This window comes from Cydia amplana, chromosome 2 (genome assembly GCF_948474715.1).
Source record: "Cydia amplana chromosome 2, ilCydAmpl1.1, whole genome shotgun sequence".
NCBI classification, from domain to species: Eukaryota; Metazoa; Arthropoda; class Insecta; order Lepidoptera; family Tortricidae; genus Cydia; species Cydia amplana.
The window spans coordinates 22,451,539-22,472,913 of NC_086070.1; the positions used below are offsets into that span (position 1 = coordinate 22,451,539).

Genomic DNA, 21,375 nt, shown 5'->3' on the forward strand with positions numbered 1-21,375 from the left:
CATCGTCTCAGCTTCCTTCTGTGTGTCAGTCATGTACTATAAGACTTACTGTTGCATCTCCATCATCTGCTTCTCCTTCTGCGCCTGCTCCTCCTGCGACATCTGCACGAGCTGCAGCAGGCGCTCCGTCTCGGTGGAGAGACGGGCCGCCTCCTCCTTGCTCTGTTCGAGCTGCTACTTCATCGTCTCAGCTTCCTTCTGTGTGTCAGTCATGTACGATAAGACTTACTGTTGCATCTCCATCATCTGCTTCTCCTTTTGCGCCTGCTCCTCCTGCGACATCTGCACGAGCTGCAGCAGGCGCTCCGTCTCGGTGGAGAGACGGGCCGCCTCCTCCTTGCTCTGTTCGAGCTGCTACTTCATCGTCTCAGCTTCCTTCTCTGTGTCAGTCATGTACGATAAGACTTACTGTTGCATCTCCATCATCTGCTTCTCCTTCTGCGCCTGCTCCGTCTGCGACATCTGCACGAGCTGCAGCAGGCGCTCCGTCTCGGTGGAGAGACGGGCCGCCTCCTCCTTGCTCTGTTCGAGCTGCTACTTCATCGTCTCAGCTTCCTTCTGTGTGTCAGTCATGTACGATAAGACTTACTGTTGCATCTCCATCATCTGCTTCTCCTTCTGCGCCTGCTCCTCCTGCGACATCTGCACGAGCTGCAGCAGGCGCTCCGTCTCGGTGGAGAGACGGGCCGCCTCCTCCTTGCTCTGTTCGAGCTGCTGTTTCATCGTCTCCGCTTCCTTCTGCGTGTCTGTCAGCTTGCGGTTCATGTCTGTTACCGCTGCCGTGCTTCCACCAGCCTGAAATAATGTGTTAAAATTTTACATTTAAAGTCTATTATAATTTTTTACAGAAACAGGTTAAAAGGGTAGAAAAACCGACTTTAAAAAGGATGAAATAAAATATTATCCTTTTTGAAGTCTATGCGTTACCAACTGATATGTTTGAAGTCGGTGCCAAGTAACAATACCAGTCAAAAATGGGATTTATAGCCATAAAGCTGATTATTTTTGACTGGTATTGTTACTACTTGGCTTGGCACCGACTTCAAACATATCAGTTGGTAACGAATAGACTTCAAAAAGGATAATATTTTATTTCATCCTTTTTGAAGTCGGTTCTATTTTTTTTTTGTAAAAAGTTTTTATTTTTCCATTTTTAGCTTTAACGCATTGTTAAGAGCGCGACACATGTATGAAAAAAATCGGACTACTCTGTAAAAAGTTATGCGTGGTCATACGTTACAATCGCTGAGTGAAAAATCAATCATCCCCTATTTTCCTACCCTTAAGGTTGGATTTTTTTTTCCTAATTTACTTTATGGAACCAACTTCGAGATATACCCTTTCCAATAAAAAAATAATTATCCAAATCGAACTAATCTGTAAAAAGTTATGCGTGATCATACATAAAAAAAAATACGCCTCGACTAGGGCTTGCAAATATTCGAAACTTTCAGATATTCTAATATTCGACTTTTTCTGACGACGTATTCGAATATTCGAATAATTATTCGAATATTATAAAAAATAAGAAAAGGAACGAGAAATCGGTTTATTATCGTTTTATTCAAAAGCTTTTTTCACATATTGCTAAAACTAAGGATATTTGGCAGAAATCCACTTATTTGACTAGATTTTATCATCCTACTATTTATAAGATGCCCACATTTATAAAAACAAGTAAAACGCCAAAATTAAACGTATTTAATATTTCTAGATAAAACTTATTATAAATGCGTCGTTGCGTGAAATAATATAACTTTAACCATCCAAACACCTAGGTATGTAAGATATTTTTTTTAGTAGGTAATTATTTTCCGATTTAAATTAACTTGTAATCACTCAGAGGCCTGTAAAAAGGCCTTTAATTTCATTGTATTTTGAATCTTTATTGACTTTATTTGTTTTGGCAAGTTATTATTCCTAATGGTCGGTTAATTATATAATATTGGAATATTTAAGGGAAAAAGTTAGTTGAGTACTGGGTGGATTATTCGTCAGCTAAAGGTGCATGGTTAGATTACCAAGTTGGGCAGGTTTGGTATGATTAATTTTGAGAATTGCGATAAATGGCAAGGTTTAGACTTCAAAAATTCGCTTAATGTACGCTTGTACTGAATAAACAGAATGACCCTTTAACTTAAAACTTACGCACCGTAAAAATAACATACTTTTTGATTTCGTTTTCTTTTAAATTGAGTTAGGTTTCACTGTATTCACGAAGTCTATCAAGAGGAATACAGTAAAAATATTATATCCTTCGTATTTGGGTACCTACCGTTCCTCATTCACTGTAAATACCCGTAAAACACACAGAAACTGTAACTACAGCGGATGACATAGATTTTTTTTTATTAATAAAAAATATTCGAATATTCGAAACCTGAGCGGCCGAATATTCGAATATCAAAACAGGTCGAATATTCGACAAATTCGAATATTCGAATATTCGAATTGCAAGCCCTAGCCTCGACTTGAGAACCTCCTCCGTTTTCTTCGTCGGTTAAAAACCCGACAATGACAAACAAAAACAATACCTATCAAATCAAGTGCGGAAAGTTCGAAAAATTGGCGCAGTTACAAGATGTTAACAATTTTACCAGTCTTTCCAAGTGACGTGGCTACGCGAACTAAATATGCCAAAATATTAGTAAATGTTTGTGTAATTATTTACAGCAATACTTATAGCTTACCTTCCTCAAAGATGCTTCCATTTGGTCCATTTGCTCTTTCCTCTTCTTCAACTGCCGATCCAGTTCCGCCAGCGACTTTTCTTTCTCTTCCACATCTTTCCTCTTTGCTTCGACCGCTTTCCTGTGTTCTTCAAACTGTCTTCTCGCGTCTTCCAGCTTCTTGAATTCTTCTTGGAGTTGCCTCTTAGCTTGGGCTGAATCTTCCCCAGCTTTGGCGTTCTGTGCGCCAGCCGCCTGTAGCTTCTTGTTGGCTTCGTGGAGATCGAGCTGGAAATCGGAATTTGAGTTGGTTTTATGATTAACATTAAGCGCAAACTAAATGAGTTTTTGAACGTTAACAGCTTTGAACACCTAATAATTACATTAATAGCTGCGTAGGATGTTGTTTATGTAAAACTATACTCATTTAGTTCGTCTAATAAAAGGATTAACATTACAACACGAATGGCTTTTACCACTGATACAATACATTTGATACTGCGTAGCAATTTCGTCACTTACAAAAAGCTGTAGGTAAGAAATGTCGAAAAATACAATTGTAAATTTTAAGCCACACCTACAAGCAGAACTTTTTACAAATAATTGCAAAATATAAATTGTTCGCAGCAACAAAGTCAATGATAGAAATTAAATTTGTAAATATATATTTAATTTGCAACGATGAACAATGATCGCATTTACACAAGACAGTAGCGAATGCTGAAAAAGAGAAAGATAACAATTTAGTTGTACACAAAGCTTTTGCGAATTGTTTGCACCCAACATAACACGATTTTGAAGTAGGTATAAAATTTATACTATAAAGTATAAACCATGGAACTCAAACTTAATATTCAACATAATGTTGAGTTGAGAGAATATTTACACATGTTTGTTATAATCTATCATTCTAAATGTCTAATTATTTACTTATAATGATGATCCTAAAACACTCAAATAGATTTAGTTGAGTGTTTTGAACCATGAGAGTAGTGTTGAATGAATATTCTATTTCATTGCAAAGGTTTGTGCAAAAATACAAGACAAAATGTAAGGTGCAACAATTTGCAAAACATTCACGATGTATCACCAACACTGCATGATATATCTAATAAAACATAAGTATGAGGAACATATAATGAGGAATGTTGGAGGATCCCAGCGGGCTGGGGCATGCTACTATTCATACACATGACCGGCGATGATGATTTTAAAACAAAAATATGAAATCTACTCGAAATCCGGTGCAATGAAGCGAAAACGCGACGCGAAAGGGTTCAATCGAGTTTCTACCCATCTGAAGTACAGTAAAATACGCAGTCCATGAAATGCTACAAGATATCCTTCGGTTAGTTATACGTAGATTAAACGTGGATTAAACGTGCAAATATTGGTAGTATATTTTTAAGAAGGTATATAAAGAGGAAATTAAGAAAAAAACACGTGAAGAAAATACTCAAATTAGAAGAAGAAAGAACCTAGTTTTCAATTTCATAAATCTCATTAATTCGATTGCAGTGAGTGCTACATCAGCTAAATACTGATTTTGTAATGATCAATGTTATTACCAAGTGGATAACTGTACAATATGTGTATATATGTTTATCTTTCTAAAATCTGACTAATGCTTGTATTTAAACATTTCACGGACTATGTATTGTAATACCGTCATAACTAGACTCTACATTTACAAAGTCAAATAAGTTCTTCTGACGCCTTCGAAACTCGATTCAACCAGATGCCGCAACAGCCGCTCGTCGCCAGGCGATCCTCCAACTGACCTGTGTCTTCTCGAGCTCTTGGACCAGCATTTCAAGCTGCGCCTGACAGCGCTCGCGCTCCACGGCCACGGCGCGCGCCTCCGCCTGCGACGCCTCCAGCTGCGCGCGCACGTCGCCGCCGCCGGCGCGCTGCAGCTGCGCGAGTTGCTGCTGCTGCGCCTGGAACTGTTTCTCTATCGACTGTAAACGCTGTTGACATTCCGCTAAAGCCTTTTCCGCCGCGATAGCCTTGGTCTTCTCCTGCTCGACGGCAGCTCTCCACTTATCGACTTCTCCGGCTTTCTGAGCTTGCTTCTCGGCCGCTTCGGCTCGCTGTCTGATCGTATCCCTCTCTTTACTAACATTCTGGACCTGCTGCTGTAGTTTAACGATCTCACGTTCTCTGCCCTCTAGGACGGATTTGGTACCACGCTCTTGGTCCTGCGCCATCTTTCTCTGCTCCTCCTTTAGTCTGCGGACTTCTTCGCGCTGCTTTTGTAGCTCAGCTTCCGAAGCGTTCAGCTCGCGTTGGAAGTTCACGAGCATGTCTTGAGACTTTTCTAATTGGGCTACAAGTTGGTCGCGCTCGATGGTCAACTGCTTCGTGTCCGCTTCTAACTTGACTATCTGCTTTTCAATAGCATCCGCCTGCTTATCTCTCTGCTCTAATATAGAGGCCATCTTTTCTCTGTCCCGGACAGACTGCGCCAATTCTTGCTGGAGTTTGACTAGAGTTTCTTGCGTTCGGTGATCCAGGGTTCGCTGTTGCTGTTCAATGTTTCGCCTCGTGTTCTGGATCTCGGCTCGCAGCGCATCCCTCTCTTGTTCAATCTGCCTCATCTCCAAGATCGTTCGTTCGAGGCGTTCATGCATGCGTCCTAACTCATTTGTCATCCTCTCGTATTCAACTCGCGTAGACTCATTCGTTTCCTGATATTTCGCGAGATGTATCTGCGACTTTTCTAGTTCCTTCGCTAGGCGGCCGGCCTCCATTTCTGTAGAATCTCTTGCCTGGATGGCTTTTTCAAGTTTGTCTCGAAGTCGTTCGATCTCCAGTCTGTCCTCAGTTCTAGCCTTGTCTCCAGCTACGGCCTGGAGCTTCATCCTTTCGATCTGCTGCAGTTCACCTTTGAGTCGCTCGTTGTCTTTGTCGAGCTGATCCGATCGTAGCTTAAGCTTCTCACATCTATCCCGGAACTTTTCACACTCAATATGAGCGCGTTCAAGTTCTGCCCTTTGCTTCTCCAACGCTGCACTTAGCTTCGTCACTTCGGTCTTGGATAGCTCTAGTTGTATATTCGACTCGTGCAACTTAGTCTCTGCTTGCTCCTTTTCGGCTTGTAGACGCTGGATTTCAAGTTGCGCCGCGTCGAAGCGTTCGCGTTGCTTGTCCAACTCAGCTTGCACTCGCGTTAACTCGTTGGTCCACTTGTCCTGTTCGAATTGGTATTTACCTCGCATGCCTTCGGTGCGTTCGAGCTCCGAGCGCAGCCGGGTGACTTCCTCCTCGGCCTTGCGGGCGCGCTCCAGGTCTAGCGTGGTCTTCTCTAACCGCACGCGAAGTCGCTCCAGCTCCATCTTAGTTCTCTCATGTTCTTCCTTCGTGTCATGGTATTTCCCGTATCGTGCCGCGTACCGCTCGGCCTCTTCTTTCGCGCCCGACGCGTCCTGTTTGACTTTGTCTAGTTCAGCCTGTACTCTTCTAAGTTCCGCGGACACTTTGTCGTGCTTGTCGTACATCTTTTCGAGCTCTATTTGCACTCTTGCCATTTCTTCCTGCGTTTTTTCGTTGGAAGCCTGCGCCTTGCCGCACTGAGTCATCGCGCGGTCGTATTCGAATTGCAAACGTTCACTATCACCGACAAGCTTTTCTTTTTCCGCTTGGAGCCTACGGAGTTCTATTTGCGATTTCTCGTACCGCTCTCGTACCATTTCTATATCGACACATAGTCTGTCCATGTCTTCCTTTGCCTTTTCTTCCTGTTCTTTGGTTCTGCCCAGTTGCAAAGACGCTCGGTCATACATTTCCTGCAATCTCGACAGTTCGTCTTGCAGCTTTCTCTGATCATCCCTCGATTTGGTGGACATGTGTAAGTGTTTCTCCAGTTCTAGTTCCAATCGGTCTTTGTCCGCTTCGAGAATGTCTATCTTATTCTGGAGTCTGTAGATTTCATTCTGTGATCTGAAATAGAATTGTTGACATTATAACCTGGTAGTTGAGGTGTGTTTTGTTAGCACGATCACAGTACAGACATCGCCACCAACACAAGACGACATTGAACAGATAGTACCTATCATACTTTTCTAGCATTTTCTCGTACTCCTTGTGTGCGGTCTCCTTCTCCTCGACGGTCTTCTGCGTGGAGTAGAGCGCCTTGTCGAGCTTCTCCTTGAGGATCTCCGTCTCCGTGAGGGCGTCGTCGCGCTCCATCTGGAACCGACCAACTCCATATTGTAAACTAATCATAACACAAATGCAAATACAAAAAATACTAAAATACAAAATTTCTTTATTAACCAAGTAGAGCTAGCAAGATTGACAAAAGTAGGTAATTATACATGTATAATACACACGTTACATTACAAGATTAACAGTAGCCCTCACACTAGGTCAAGCCTGTGTCGTGAGGACTGTGGTGAGACAGTAATAGCAAAACGAATTAACAACTACCATGCGTGCACATGTTACAGCTAAATCATGTAAAATAATTGTATACAGGTGTATATCCAAATAAAATAGTATAAGCATAGCAAACTAAATATGACGTGATTACCATGTTTTATCAAAAACTTTTAATGTTAGGATAAAACATTGATTTCACGCCATAAGTTTTTCAGATAGCTGTTGCATTATTTTCTTCCATTTATAAACACGACGTGCCCTTAGCTCTCGTGCCCGTATTTTTTTTTTACCTCTTTATTATCTCCTACACTTTTGATTATGTTAACTATGTCTCCTCCTAGCACCCCATGTATGTTCCCCATGTCGTCAAGGTCAAAAGTCATTCCTCACCGTAAGTTTCTGGTGCTGCTGATGCGCCTTCTCCCATCTCTCTCTAAGCACATCCAGCTCGGTGGCCGCGCTGTCTCTGTCTCGCGCGGCCCGATTGGCTGCGGCCGCGGCTGCCTCGGCGCGCTCTCGGCAGCTCGCCGCTTCTGCTAGCGCGGCGTCTCGCTCTTTCTGGATGCGGGCTACTAGGGCCTGAAAGAGATGAAAGTATGTTGAAAATAATGCAGGAAAAAATGTATAGTATACTTGGTCAACCAGATCTTGACAGTAGAAAAAGGCGGCAAATTTGAAAAATGTAGGCGCGAAGGGATATCGTCCCATAGAAAATTTGAATTTCGCGCCTTTTTTTACTGACAAGATTTGGTTGACCAGCTTTATTTAGAGTAGATCTAAATACTCTAAATTATCGAACCTTGGTAAGTATAGGTATGCCAGATATTACTTTTATTGTGAAGCGTACTTATAAGAGTACCTACATTGTTGTCTCTTTGGTTAATTTATATTTACATAGTTGATATAGTAAATTTCGACAAAATACTACAACGATTGAGAGGAAAGGGTCAAAACGATGATTACTGTCTCACTCTAACAATAAACATCACGTAGTGAGGACGTTAACATCTTAATTTTCTTAAGCTGGTTAAGATACGATAGTTACGATACACATGACATTGTATAATATAGGTACATACCAGTACTCGTACAATACAAAACGGCTACTTAAATAAAAGCTTACAATATGTACGAGGGCAATATGCTCGTGGCAATTACAAAAAAAAAAATATAAAAAAGTCGTAGGAAATTTAATCAAAGAAAACTAAGGCCTCAGCATGGCGTTTGGCAGCATGCCATGGTATTTGAGCGAAATCAATGAAATCCTCGTATTTATTGTCCAATGCCCAACTATTTGGTTGCCGGGACATATTACACGACTGACCCTAAAATATAATTAGAACTAGAACTTGTAGCTACAACTTTACTGGGGACCTAGAACTTTAGCTAGAACTCTAAAAGTAGGGCATAGGCTCCTCCTTCTCATTGTACTTGGCAGAGAACTTACTATATTTAGAGTTAGACCAAGAAAAGTCTGCCACGATTGTGATAGCACACGCAGTGCAAGTGTTATTTTAAACGTTAAACTTCTATGAAATTATATAGAAATAGAAATTGTTTATGGTATATTTGGCGTCAAATCTTAACCTAATATATCTTATTCTAATACAAGACACCAAAATGGATGCCGCTCAGCATCTGCCGATGACTATTGTTCTTAGCCATGGCGCTGGTTTTCATTATGTCGTATAAATAACACTTGCACAGCGTGTGCTATCCTTTGGTGCTATCAAATCGTTGCAGAGTCAGAATTATCTTGGTCTAACTACTCTACAATCGCTGGTACTGGTCTATACCAAAATGAGAAGTTATTCGCGGTTCACCCGTCTCCATTTCCTTTGCTGATGTAATTAAGTAAAATAAACATTAGGTAAACTAATTTTTAGTCACTCGCTGTCACTATGTCACTGTTAAGCTGTTAGTGCTTGAAAATGGAGACCTACAGGAGACCTAGGCTCTCCGAAACATGTCGCGTGAGTGAAATTCGAAGTAAAATAATGTAGAGCATTAGGTATTTCCCGCCGCTTGAGATCAATTTTGAGATCTGCTAGTTGACATTGACGTTTCATTCTGTAAAGATTATATTCTCTCTTATTCTCTTTGCAACGTAGTGTCTTATTCAGAATTAATTTGGTCTTAACATGTTTGTAACGCAAATGAAATACCTAATGGCAATATATTGGTACATCCATTGTTTATAATGTCTTATACGCAGTTTTAAGATACGGTAGGTATAATTGCGTTCGTGTATACATTTTACATATGTCATACTAAAACATACAAACTTTTTATAGTGGCTGGTCACGTACTAGACGTTCACTTAAAAAATAAAATACATTTAAAAGAAAGCTGTCATTTGCATGTTTATAGTTCTTTAAATAGGTTTGTATAATATTTTTGTGTACAAATTAGATTTTAAAAAATCTCAGCGCTCAGCGAAGCAGCGCGCAAGTAGTACTTAGGTACTAGTCGCTAAATATACCACTGAATTTTATTATTTTCAGCAAATTAAAGTGTGATAATGTCAGAAAGACCGAAACGGCCTTTGTCAGCATATTTCCTTTGGCTGAACAGTGTCAGACCGCAGATAAAAGCCGAGAACCCGGGAGCCAGAGTCACGGAGATCGCCAAGATCGCTGGGAAGATGTGGAAAAAATTGGCCGACAAGAGCGTATGGCAAGAGGAGGCAGCAAAAGTTGGTATTTGTTGTATATACTTGTACTAACCTAGCAGTTTAGCATGTCTATAAGTTCTTAGTGTAAGGCCTGAGTGGACGCTCGAAGCGGAGCGTTCGGCGGGGCGTACAGCGTGGCGTCGAGCTCCCAAGTGATTTGAGCAACGTGCACTAAGAGGCTGCTACTATACGCTTGCATTTGTTTAACATGCACGCCGCACGCCCCGCCCCGCTGCACGCCAGACTCGAGCGTCCACTCAGGCCTTACACTTAATCACTTTGAGCAGTCATAATAAGTAGATAAGTATCAAACTTTATTGAGTTATGGCTTTGTCCATGACATGCTACCACACTGCAAACTTATGGTTGACAGTAGGTACTAGACACGACGTCGGAGTAGAAGGATACCAGTGATACCACTCATTTTGTACATTTAACGCCACTTGCACCATTCCACTAACCCTGGGTTAACCGGTTAAACCTGGAGTTGCCATGGTTACCAATTGACACTGGCTTAACGGTTAAACCCCGGCTTAGTGGGTTGGTGCAAGTAGCACTTAGTGTATTTTGATGTTTCTTTTATAGTTGAAAGAGAAGTACTTGAAAGATTTAGCGGAATACAACGCAAAGAAAGGCAGCGGCGAGGACGTGAAACGTTCTCGAAGATTCTCTTCATCATCGTCTGATGACCAGGAGACCGAATGAGCAAGTAAGGCGTTTTACGTTGCTCGCAAAATTATCCGTCCGTAACGTAATTTTAATTTAATAGTAATTATTATTAATTTAAAATATATAATTCGATTTTTCTGAGTTCGTGTTTAATTGTTTGTGTGAGAATGCGAGGCGCTTATCATTAATAATTAATAATATATTGAGATTATAATATATTAGCTTAGCAGAAGCATTAAAATGAGGTCAAGTTGATAAAATAATATCGCGTTAGACCCGTTAGCAGGAGCAATGTTTTTTAAAGGAACCTATTACCTATTAAAATATAAATTAAAAAAAAAAATAGAAAATGTGCAATAGTTTATACTCAAATTGAGAATCAAAACAAAAATATAACTGCTAATTTGCGAAATAACGTGCTAGTCAATCAGTACTCGTTATATATACATCAATTATAATGTTAGCACCCTCCCACAGCGAAAATATTTATTTATTTCTTTTAATTTCATTTGTTTTTTATTTATAAATATTTTTAACACTGGATTACTACTGAGGCTTGGGAAAGCTAAAACGAATATCATTCGTGTCAATAATCTAGCACAGCGGTTCTCAAACTTTTTTGGTGACGGAACACGGAAGCACGGAACCCCTTTAAAAAATAAAATATTTAACGCAGCCCAAATAAAATATTTTCGTTCGTCACCATTGAACTGTCGACCAGCCATATAGAAGAGCTCGATATTGTTTTTTTTTTTTAAGTTTTTCCTCGCAGAACCCCTACCAAGACATTGCGGAGCACAATTTGAAAATGGCTATCTAGCAGAAGGAAGGTTTCTGAACCAGAAACGTAACTATATCTGGCTACAAATCAAAAATAGCCGGGGCTATTCGGGCTCGTTCAATATTAACGTAGAGCAATGACCTAGATCGGTCTAACTTCGGTCTAGACCGCGCTGCTCTGAATTTTACATCATCTGATTTGTAGTTCCGATATTATCTTTTTATCTTTAGAAATACGAAATTCTTGGCAGATTTGCTGAAGGTTGGTTCATTATTGTAGGTACATCACTACATAGTATAAAACAAAGTCGCTTCCCGCTGTCTGTCTGTCCCTATGTATGCTTAGATCTTTAAAACTACGCAAGGGATTTTGATGCGGTTTTTTAATAAATAGAGTGATTCAAGAGGAAGGTTTATGTATAATTTGTTAACCCGTGCGAAGCCGGGGCGGGTCGCTAGTAGATAATAAACGTACTGTTTCTTTTTAGCCAAGATTATACCTACAGAGTAACTGTCTTATTTTAACGTGAGGACCTATTAATTTTCTGTGATATACTGATAAAAATTGTTAAGGTAGGTAACCTAACCTAAGTAAGATGTCCGATTTTTTTATCGATTCAGTTTTTTTAGAGCTCTAGACCGCACAGAGCCACTAGCCTTAACAGGTTTAGGTTATATACAGCATCTCTCTAACAAAACAATAGCAATAACACAGATCCATCTCATACCAATAACTCAAATACTAGTCTAGCCGCAGCGCAGTCAGCAGACACCAGACAGCAAGGCGCCGGCCGTTTCAACAAAACGGCCATTGTCTGTCGTTATAATACGGCCTTTTGGCTTTAGAGGCTGAGTTTATGTCTAAACTAAATACACCGAAATAAGTCTCGACTTTGGCAGAGGCAACGACGTTGTTAATGTGCAAAAAGAATTTTTATCATGGAGTAGAGTGTGTTTGCGGCTTATTTGGTTTTTTTTTATAAAGATTACATTTTGTGTAACGTAAGGGAGTATTTCAGATTCCCATTCCCATGTTATAATTTTTTTGCCCTTATTTCTTTAGTAAAAACTAGCGACCCGCCTCGGCTTCGCACGGGTTAACAAATTATACATAAACCTTCCTCTTGAATCACTCTATCTATTAAAAAAAACCGCATCATAATCCGTTGCGTAGTTTTAAAGATCTAAGCATAGGTACATAGGGCCAGACAGACAGTGGGAAACGACTTTGTTTTATACTATGTAATGCTAATGATAATACCTAAAGGAAGCGGTTATAGTAAAAAACCACGAGATCCTCAACTTGCTTCAAACCTAACAGATTTCTTAGTTATAACTCGTGTGAGTGTGACACATTGCTGGCGAGTCCATTCTAGCTTTTATTCCGTTATAAAGGCAGACGCCTTTATGCTTTTAGTGCTTTTAGCGACGTGGTTATGAGGTTATGACTGTGACACCGATTCGCGTGAAATTAATTTAAAGTGCCCCGCTGGTCCAAATTGTTACCTAACTAGGTTCTACTTTAGTTAAAATGGAGTATCTAAAAGTTGAAAACATGTAGCGTAGGGAGATGGGAAAAGTTCGCACATACAGTTACCTACATTGTTCCTAGCAAGAAAGCGTTCACAGGTGATAATATTATCTAGTCACGAAACTAAAATACCCCCCGCGATTCGCACTTCGCGTTCGAAAACTGAATTTGGAATCGGAAATCTGCCGTGCAACTAACTGGGAAACCCGTAGCTGAAAGACAGAGACAGAACTGCTTAGGTACTTATGCCTTGTCGTTCTTGTCCCTGTAGCGGTCGCAGTCTAGTTGTGCGGTGTCTCTTTCCTTCTGCAGTCGCGAGGCCTGTCCCAGCGCCTTGTCGAGCTGGGACTGTAGGGATTCGAAGTCGTACGATTGCTTCTCTCTCTCTACTTAAAGCTGTTAGATAGAGACAGAAGACTTACTTGTGCTTTATCGTTCTTGTCCCTGTAGCGGTTGCAGTCTAGTTGTGCGGCGTCTCGTTCCTTCTGCAGCCGCCCGGTCTGGCCTAGCGCCTTGTCGAGCTGGGATTGTAGGGATTCGAAGTCGTACGATTACTTCTCTCTCTACTTAAAGCTGTTAGATAGAAACAGAACACTTACTTGTGCCTTGTCGTTCTTGTCCGGTTGTCCGGTGTCTCTTTCCTTCTGCAGCCGCCCGGCCTGTCCCAGCGCCTTTCGAGCTGGGATTGTGGGGATTCGAAGTCGTACGATTGCTTCTCTCTACTTAGAGCTATTAGATAGAGACAGAAGACTTACTTGTGCTTTATCGTTCTTGTCTCTGTAGCGGTCGCAGTCTAGTAGTGCAGTGTCTCTTTCCTTCTGCAGCCGCCCGGCCTGGCCTAGCGCCTTGTCCAACTGGGACTGTAGGGATTCGAAGTCGTACGATTGCTTCTCTCTGTCCACTTGTAGCTGCAAGAGAAGGATAGATTTAGATTTTTGTAAAGTTACTGTCTGTGACAAAAGATAAGTCATAATCGTCAAATCAATTGTAAGTACTTATTTACAAGGGCCTTTCTTTATGCTATTCAATTTAATGAAATTTATTTTTAACTTCCGAAGCATAAAGAGGGATGTTATATCATATATGTTTGACGCCAATCTAGCTGTCTGTGGTATCGTACTATCATAGCTCTCAAATGGATGGACCGCTTTCGAAATGGTGAAAATTTTTGACGAGAAAGCGTGCTTCTTAGCTAGGTATGTTTCATAATAATCAATCCAGCCTAGCAGTTTGAAGAGTATCAGCTCTTTTCCAAAAGGATGTAAGGCATTTTTGGCATAATTTTTTTTTGGCGTACCTATAGCGCAGGGGGTTTAATAGTTATATACCTTTCTGACTTCGGCAGCAGCCTTGTCCAGCTTCTCCTGCAGCTTGTCGATCTCCGAGTGCGCGTTGTCCAGCGCGGCCTGCAGCTTGTCCTGCTGAAGCTGCGCCTTGCCGAGCGTCGCCTGCGTCCGCTCCAGCTCCTCCCGCGCCTTGTCCAGCTCCGCGGTGGCCTTGTCTCGCTCGGAGTGGAGGCGGCTGATGCTGGATTGGACGCTGGATGACACAGGACGGGTTAGGAGGCGAGTTGGTACATTTTTAACTTAAATTAGAATTTTTATTTTTTATTTTTTTTATGATTATTTTAAGCCACTCTTGGTGATTTATGGACTTTACTTGGGACAGGAGGGATGAAAGGCATGTGATGAGAAAGGTATGAATGAATGAGGGAGGTGCAAGGAAAAGGTGGAAAGACTGTGAGAGATGATATAAAACGAACGCAAGTGAATGATGAGATGACGGGCGACAGAGAGGTACTTATGGAAGAAAAAGACATGCTGCGCCGACCCCAAGTGAATGGGACAAGGGCAAGCGAATGATGACTTGGGACAGTTCAAGTTGCCGCGGATCATTTTGGAGGTTTACAGCAACAATCTTAACTTATCAGTTGTCATAGTTCTGCCGATTACCAAGAGTGATTTAAATGGTGTGCTTAACAGAACCGTTGTGTTTTAAAGCAAAAATTAACTACTTATAAAAAGGAAATGGTTTTATACTCTATTTCGTTACATATTTACATACTGGTCAGCTAAACGTGGTAGAAAGGCTCTTTGATTCTACCGTCGTTAACAAAAATTTCAAAATTAAGTCCAAGCACAGTCATTTGATAATTTTGAAATAATATCCTTCACAACTCATTTTTTGAGCTTTATGAGCGAATCATATTTTTCGCACTTCGATGTTCGTTTTATAACAAGATAATATTTTAGATGACATATACTTCCAGTTAAACATTAAACTCATATATTATCGTTAATTATTGCTTATTTTAGCTAACCAGACTATACCACTATTATATTATACTGAATACCTACAGATGGTTTTACACTATTTTCGCATGACGTGTTAAAGCTGACGTTACACGATGTAGTCATGGTATAATAATATACTCCGCCTGGTACTCTCTTCCGAGATTCGCGAATGACCTAACTGGCACTTGCCTACGTCATCATGCTGTTTACAGGTTCTCAAACTTTAAAATGTGGGAGAATTTTAACCAACAGTGAAAATTTTTTTAACGGCATTAATTTTAAGTTATTCATGTAGAAATATAGTAAAATAAAACAAATCTATACTGCACTTTTCACTCCTACTCTTACAGTTCCGAATAGAGCAGCCAACCATTTTCGTAACAAAACATTAATTACGAAGCTTACGACGTGAAAAGTTTGGAAAACACTGCGACTGCTGACACTGAGCGAGAAGGAAATAACAATTAACACCCGTTCGACAAGGACGGTCGGTCAGGGACAAAATGGCGGATTGTCAAATGTGACAGCGCTATTCTGTGTTGCCAGTAGTGTAAACAGAATTACCCGAACGTCTGAAATTTCTTTCGTGAATCGGAAGATATTGCTAACGAATAATTAAAAATGACGTGTTATTGTAAAATTTAAGATAAAATACATATAAATGAAAATTATTAAATTATAAAGAAATAAATTAACTTATTAACCATAGATATAATGTACCCATGTAACATGTTATGTTGAAATAAAGTGGCAATGTTATTGTGACGTAGGCAAGTGACACTCTGGGAAGAGAAGACCATGTTTTATTAGACCATGGATGTAGTGAATGAGAAGTGTTTATTTCTCTGCCTACTGTGTTAAAAGCAATAGGTACATACTAAATCCAATTCTCATGAGATTGGATAAAAAAAAACACTACCAAATATGAATTGTTTGTGTTACGAACTATCTATTACGATACGACGACGAGTTGTCTGCGCGTCAGTCGTTTTCTCAATAAACGTGATTTTATTTTAATATAGTATTTTTTATTTTTGCTGAATACGTTCGTGAATACTTCAATAAATACGTATCTGGTGTGAATTGGTCTTAATCAAACAAACCTTCTATCTTTTAAGTCTCGTGCCCACCTGTGGCCTTATTCGACATGCCACTTTTGACGTCGCATGTTGAACTTCATTTGAATTTGAATCATTAATTGTCAAGATTTGACATTAGCAATCCACAGTTAGGTGACAACCAAACCAAACCATTATAAACCTTAAAGTAATAATAAAACAAAGTTGTTCTTTGTTAAATTATTGGTTGTACCAAATGAACTATCCGCACTTGATGAACTTCATATGAACTTCAACAGTTGAATTGAAAATGACGCGAAATCTGACAGTTGTCATGTCGAATAGGGGCCCAGGCCACGAACGATTATGTTATCAATTTAACCTTTGTTTTTATGTAAGGTTTACATTGGCTTTACTATCTTTAAATGTGGGAGTGACGTTTTATAAGTCACGTATGACGATCAAAGGCTTATAATCTAGGTACTTACTAACAGCTGATAATATACGATATATTATATAATATATATAATATAGCATATTATGCTAAACGGTAAACGCGTAGACATACTCGTAGTATTAATACTCACGAATACTAACTTTAAAAACAATAATTGTTTCCGCTTTTGTATTCAAAGTTTCAAAAATCATTAATGAGCTACCGAGAAATATTATTATCTAGTTAGCTATGGCCATATACATATAATAACATTAATAACACTTTGGTTACATAAACGGAACATGAACGATTTTGTGTATGTAGGGATCGGACTTTTATAAGAGGGTATAGCGAAATGTAGTCTCCATTATAATTATGCAAATCATAATCATAACCATAGTTTATATATGAATACTCTGTTTTTTTTATGTTGACGTCACATTTTACTAACGTCATAATAGGCTCCTCCTGTTTGACAGAAAGTAATCAGTACGACATCAGAGGGGCTACCGCGAACACCTAAATTCAAAAATGCTGAGATCTTTCTCTTTTAAGGGGCCCACTGATTAACAGTCCGCCGGACGGTATCGGCCTGTCAGTTGTTCGGAACTGTCAAAATTTTGTTCTAACTGACAAGCCGATACCGTCTGGCGGACTGTTAATCAGTGGGCCCCTTTACTCCAATGCACTCGTAATTTGCGAAATTCGATTTTCGCGGTTATAACCCTCCTGCGCACCTCCGCGCCAATTGGGTGGAAATACTGCGTTCTGCACCATTTTCGCACCCAAAAGTCAGGACCTTACGGTGCTATGAAAAATCCGAACCCATGCATACGAGTAAGCATAAAATAAATAAGGCTTTGGCGGAGACAAAGGCCTTACTAGTATTCGCTGTTGAGTGCTGGCTTAAACGGAGTGGTCCCACTACGATCAAATGCCTTGTTAGAACATTGAGTCTAACCCTCTAGAGAGTTATTTATGAACTAGAACCTGGGTGCTACGAATCTAGTTAACCCTTTGAACGCCAAGGACCCTATGGTGCCCATAGCGCTAAAAACGCTTAATAATATTTATGGCGTACATTGTCAAAATAGTGTTCATGCTTTGTATGACCTCATGTAAGTGTGCGTGAAATTTTTGAACAGGGTGCATGGCGATCAAAGGGTGTAAATTGTAGTTAAATTAGCGAATATATTAGTGTTTTCACACGTTGTTGTAGGTATGTAGCAAAAAATATGTATCATCGCTATGTATATGTAACATCGCTCATTTATTTATTTTGATTAGTAATGTGGTCAACTAACTTTCCCTAATAACCTATTAAATTTGTTAGCTAACATAGGGAGAAATAGCGAAAAAAGCAGTTAATATTTGTATAATTTATCGAAAAAATAAATTAGGTCAAGATATCGTAGCAATTTTATCCACTACCTGCTACTCAGTATCGTTTACTACTATGTAATTGTACTCCGAAAACTCTTTAAGACGTCGTTAGTTGTCGTGCCTATAAGGCCAGTAACGCATAATATACAGGATGCTTCCTGTAACAGGAGCAATAAATTAAATTGTCGGCTGTACTCCTCAAACTGACCAACATTTGTTCAGCAACTTTTGAAAATAACTCATGTTTTGATTTTTATTACGCTTTAAAGTTTATTCTAAGACGCAATGTATTGAAAATTTTGTTTTGTTTAAAGCGTGGCAAGCAACGTCAGACACACTGATGTCAGCATACATTGAAGGCCATATTTATTTTGTATGAAAAAGAGTAAGTCTAAAGGATTCATAATTTTTAAAAGTCGCTGAGCAAATGTTGCTCAGTTTGAGGAATACAGCCTTTAGTTTAATTTATTGCTCCTGTTACAGGAAGCACCCGGTATATGTGTTACAGAGTGAGTATGAACTTAATTAACCTCATTATTGGATTAACAAAAAGCAGTCAATAGGTTAAAAATCTTTCTCGTATACGTGTATAACGTGTATTTTAAACGTTCGATAATAGGACTAATGGAACTAGCAATAAAATTCCTATTTTCCATATATTTCTGATACATATTATACTTACATACTGCTATTACCAACATTATTATAGTTTAAATAGTGTGAAAGTTATGAAAGTCTAAATATAACAAAAATCACACATTTGTGAGCGAACCATTGACGTATGTATTTTTAAAAACAATTGTGAACCCGAAATGAAATAAAAGTTTCCAATAAAGGTAAAAGCTTGAGGGGGGCGCAGTTTGCAGTCCATTACTCGTGCTGTAGTGTAGGCGACATGAATTCCGGTTTTCCCACGGGGGAAAACCGGCTATTAATCACGAAAGTCTACACCCCTACACGCTACTATTTGACGATTTATTTGAAAATAGGTTGCGTTTAGGTAAACAACGGTCGGTAAACAAAGTGTTGAAAAAACACTGCAAACGATGTCTCGTTTGATTCGTGCATACCTTCCAATGAAGTTGAAAGATCCACTACTGTGTTTGAAAAAGCGACTTACTAGTTTTTTCTACCAGAAAAAAATAAACAAAATTACATATGCCCGAACTTCTGACGCTTAAGTCTCATGCGTCTTATCTTAAACTTCCATAATGTCGTAATTACAGCCCATCTTTCTTGACAATAGTAATGCTAGTCTTATATTTAGAAAATGAACACATTTGCTGAAATGAGCTCCCGCAAAACCGTCCATTTTCTCTACATATACGAGCTAAATATTTATGCTGATCTACGCATAAAACAAGATGTGAAACGCTTAACGTAATAGGCTATTACAAAACGGCACGCAAAATTAAAACACAAATAGAACTTACCGATCATATTCCTCTTTCAGGCTGTCCTGTTCCGTTTGTGCATTTTCCAGCTTGGCTTTAAGGCGGTACACCTCACCCTGACTCTTCTCGAGCTTGTCCTGCAGCCCGGAGGCCTCGGAATGCGCTCTTTCAGCGTCTGCTTGAGTCACCCTCAGCTCTGCAAGAGTCCGCCTCAACTCTGCGGCGTTCTTATCCGCCTTCTCTTGCACTCTGTCCAGCTCCTGGGACGTGGTTAATGTGCTTCTGCCGAATGTGGTCTGCGAGCGTTCGAGTTCGTGTTTAAGTCGTTCGTTTTCAAGTTCAAGTCTGGCTAGGCGTTGTTTCGCTGCTTCCCAGTCAGCCCCAGACCTTCCCACCTCACTGGCCGCTTTGTCAAGCTCCGCTTTAGACTTTCCTAGTTCCGACTGAGAGCTCTCTAATTTGGCTTCGAGTCTGTCCTTCTCGGCTTGGGCTCTCTCGAGTCTTGCTCCTAATTTTTCGACCTCACTTTCAAGAGCGTGGAGTTTCATCTTGTAATCTGCTATCTCTCTCTCGTGGAGCTCTCGCTCCTCGTTCTTCTCGTGTTCCGCCCTGTCTCGTTGTTCGCGTAGCTGTTGGATTTGTTTCTCTTTGTCTCCTATGACTTCTTCGAGCGACGAAAGGGCGCCTTCAGAGGAGCAGTGATGAGCTTGCATGGCGTTGAGCCTAGCTCTAGCCATGTCTACTTGATTATCTTTTTCTTTCAGCAGGTCTTCAAGGTTTTCGATCTGAAAACATGTGGTATATGAAACAGGTGTCAACGTTTGATGTTCAACGTAAATAGCCAGTGAGTATAAGCACTTGTTCGGCCTTTGATGTGCCTCTTATTGAAGATGTCTTAATCCTATATTAATAACGATGTACTGATTTTCATTGGAAAACATAATGCTACAGAAATAAAATAAAATAACATACCTTTAAATAAAAACAAGCACAGGACTTCACAGGATACAAAACTAAAAAGCCAACGTAAAAAGGAATTCTAGAATAAAATAAAAATAAAAATTTGCTTAGTAAAGGGAATATCTTTAGAGAGATAAGCTTTGATAAAACTTTAAAAAGAACCGTTGAATTGGATGAAGTACTTTTGTAATTTGTAGGATTACAACTGGTAAAAGACTCCTCGAGATTGGTATTGTTTTATCGAAATAAAGGATCTTTGTCTAGGTATATTGATTTTAAGGAAAAAAAAATTGTATAAAATAGCTTGAATACTTATAAGATCCAGCGAAAATGTTCCAATTACTATTTAAAAATATTTGCACAATATTTTCAATTTTTACTTTTATGCGTGTTTTGGATTCTGTCTTACAGAATCAGGTTTTCACAAATATTATTTTTTTCTTCTTTAGGTATCTTGGTCCAAAAAGTGCGCTATAAATTGGTCCTAAATTGCTAAGCATTTACTCATGTTTTTCGTCTTTGTCTTCTATAATGTCTTTTACATTAATGATATAGCGTAAAAATACGTTTGGAATAAACTCGACAATACAGTTTTATCGAAATTTGACTTGAGACATGTTGTGTATTGCTAATGAGGCAGTGTTATATCGCGCGGGTAAACACCGTGAAAGTTGGCGTGTAAGTCCTCAGGGCTCGTGATGTATCGATAACGCATTGCGGCACTGAGACGCTACATCATAGGGCTCTGCGGTCCTATTGTGGCTGTGTTTATCGGTTGTCGCTGTGGATAAGAAGATATGATACTCGAGTATTTTCAAAATTGTAATAATGTAATGTTAGATGCAGCGTAAACGTAATTTTGTAGTTAACATGTATCTGTCTATGTGATATCTATCTAATCTAATACCTTTAAACGAGCAATTCTTGTTTATTTATATATATATGTCGGAGCGAGACACCAGAAGGACGTATTGCAGTGTTACAGTTCATAGCTTTAAACGCCTGTATAAAGTCGATTAGCAATGTTTGGCTACGTATTATTTGCTTGTAACGGAACAATAAAGTTGCGTAGTGAATAACGCCACCATCTACTGGCGTATTGTTGAACTAAAATGACAGGTTTTGGAACGTCAAGAGGTGTATC

At 39.6% G+C, this 21,375-nt stretch overlaps 1 protein-coding gene across 1 annotated transcript in view; it reads right to left on the minus strand.

Moving 5' to 3' along the window:
* Positions 1 to 21,375, minus strand: part of LOC134660218 (trichohyalin-like) — an 86,791-nt gene that overhangs the window by 5,206 nt on the left and 60,210 nt on the right. Inside the window, exons 8-15 of the mRNA XM_063515946.1 lie at positions 19,311 to 20,056; positions 14,035 to 14,245; positions 13,462 to 13,614; positions 7,443 to 7,631; positions 6,721 to 6,860; positions 4,451 to 6,611; positions 2,691 to 2,957; positions 590 to 795 (exon numbers count right to left, since the gene is read on the minus strand). Coding sequence (XP_063372016.1) covers positions 590 to 795; positions 2,691 to 2,957; positions 4,451 to 6,611; positions 6,721 to 6,860; positions 7,443 to 7,631; positions 13,462 to 13,614; positions 14,035 to 14,245; positions 19,311 to 20,056 — 4,073 coding nt within the window. The remainder of the gene's footprint in view (positions 1 to 589; positions 796 to 2,690; positions 2,958 to 4,450; positions 6,612 to 6,720; positions 6,861 to 7,442; positions 7,632 to 13,461; positions 13,615 to 14,034; positions 14,246 to 19,310; positions 20,057 to 21,375) is intronic.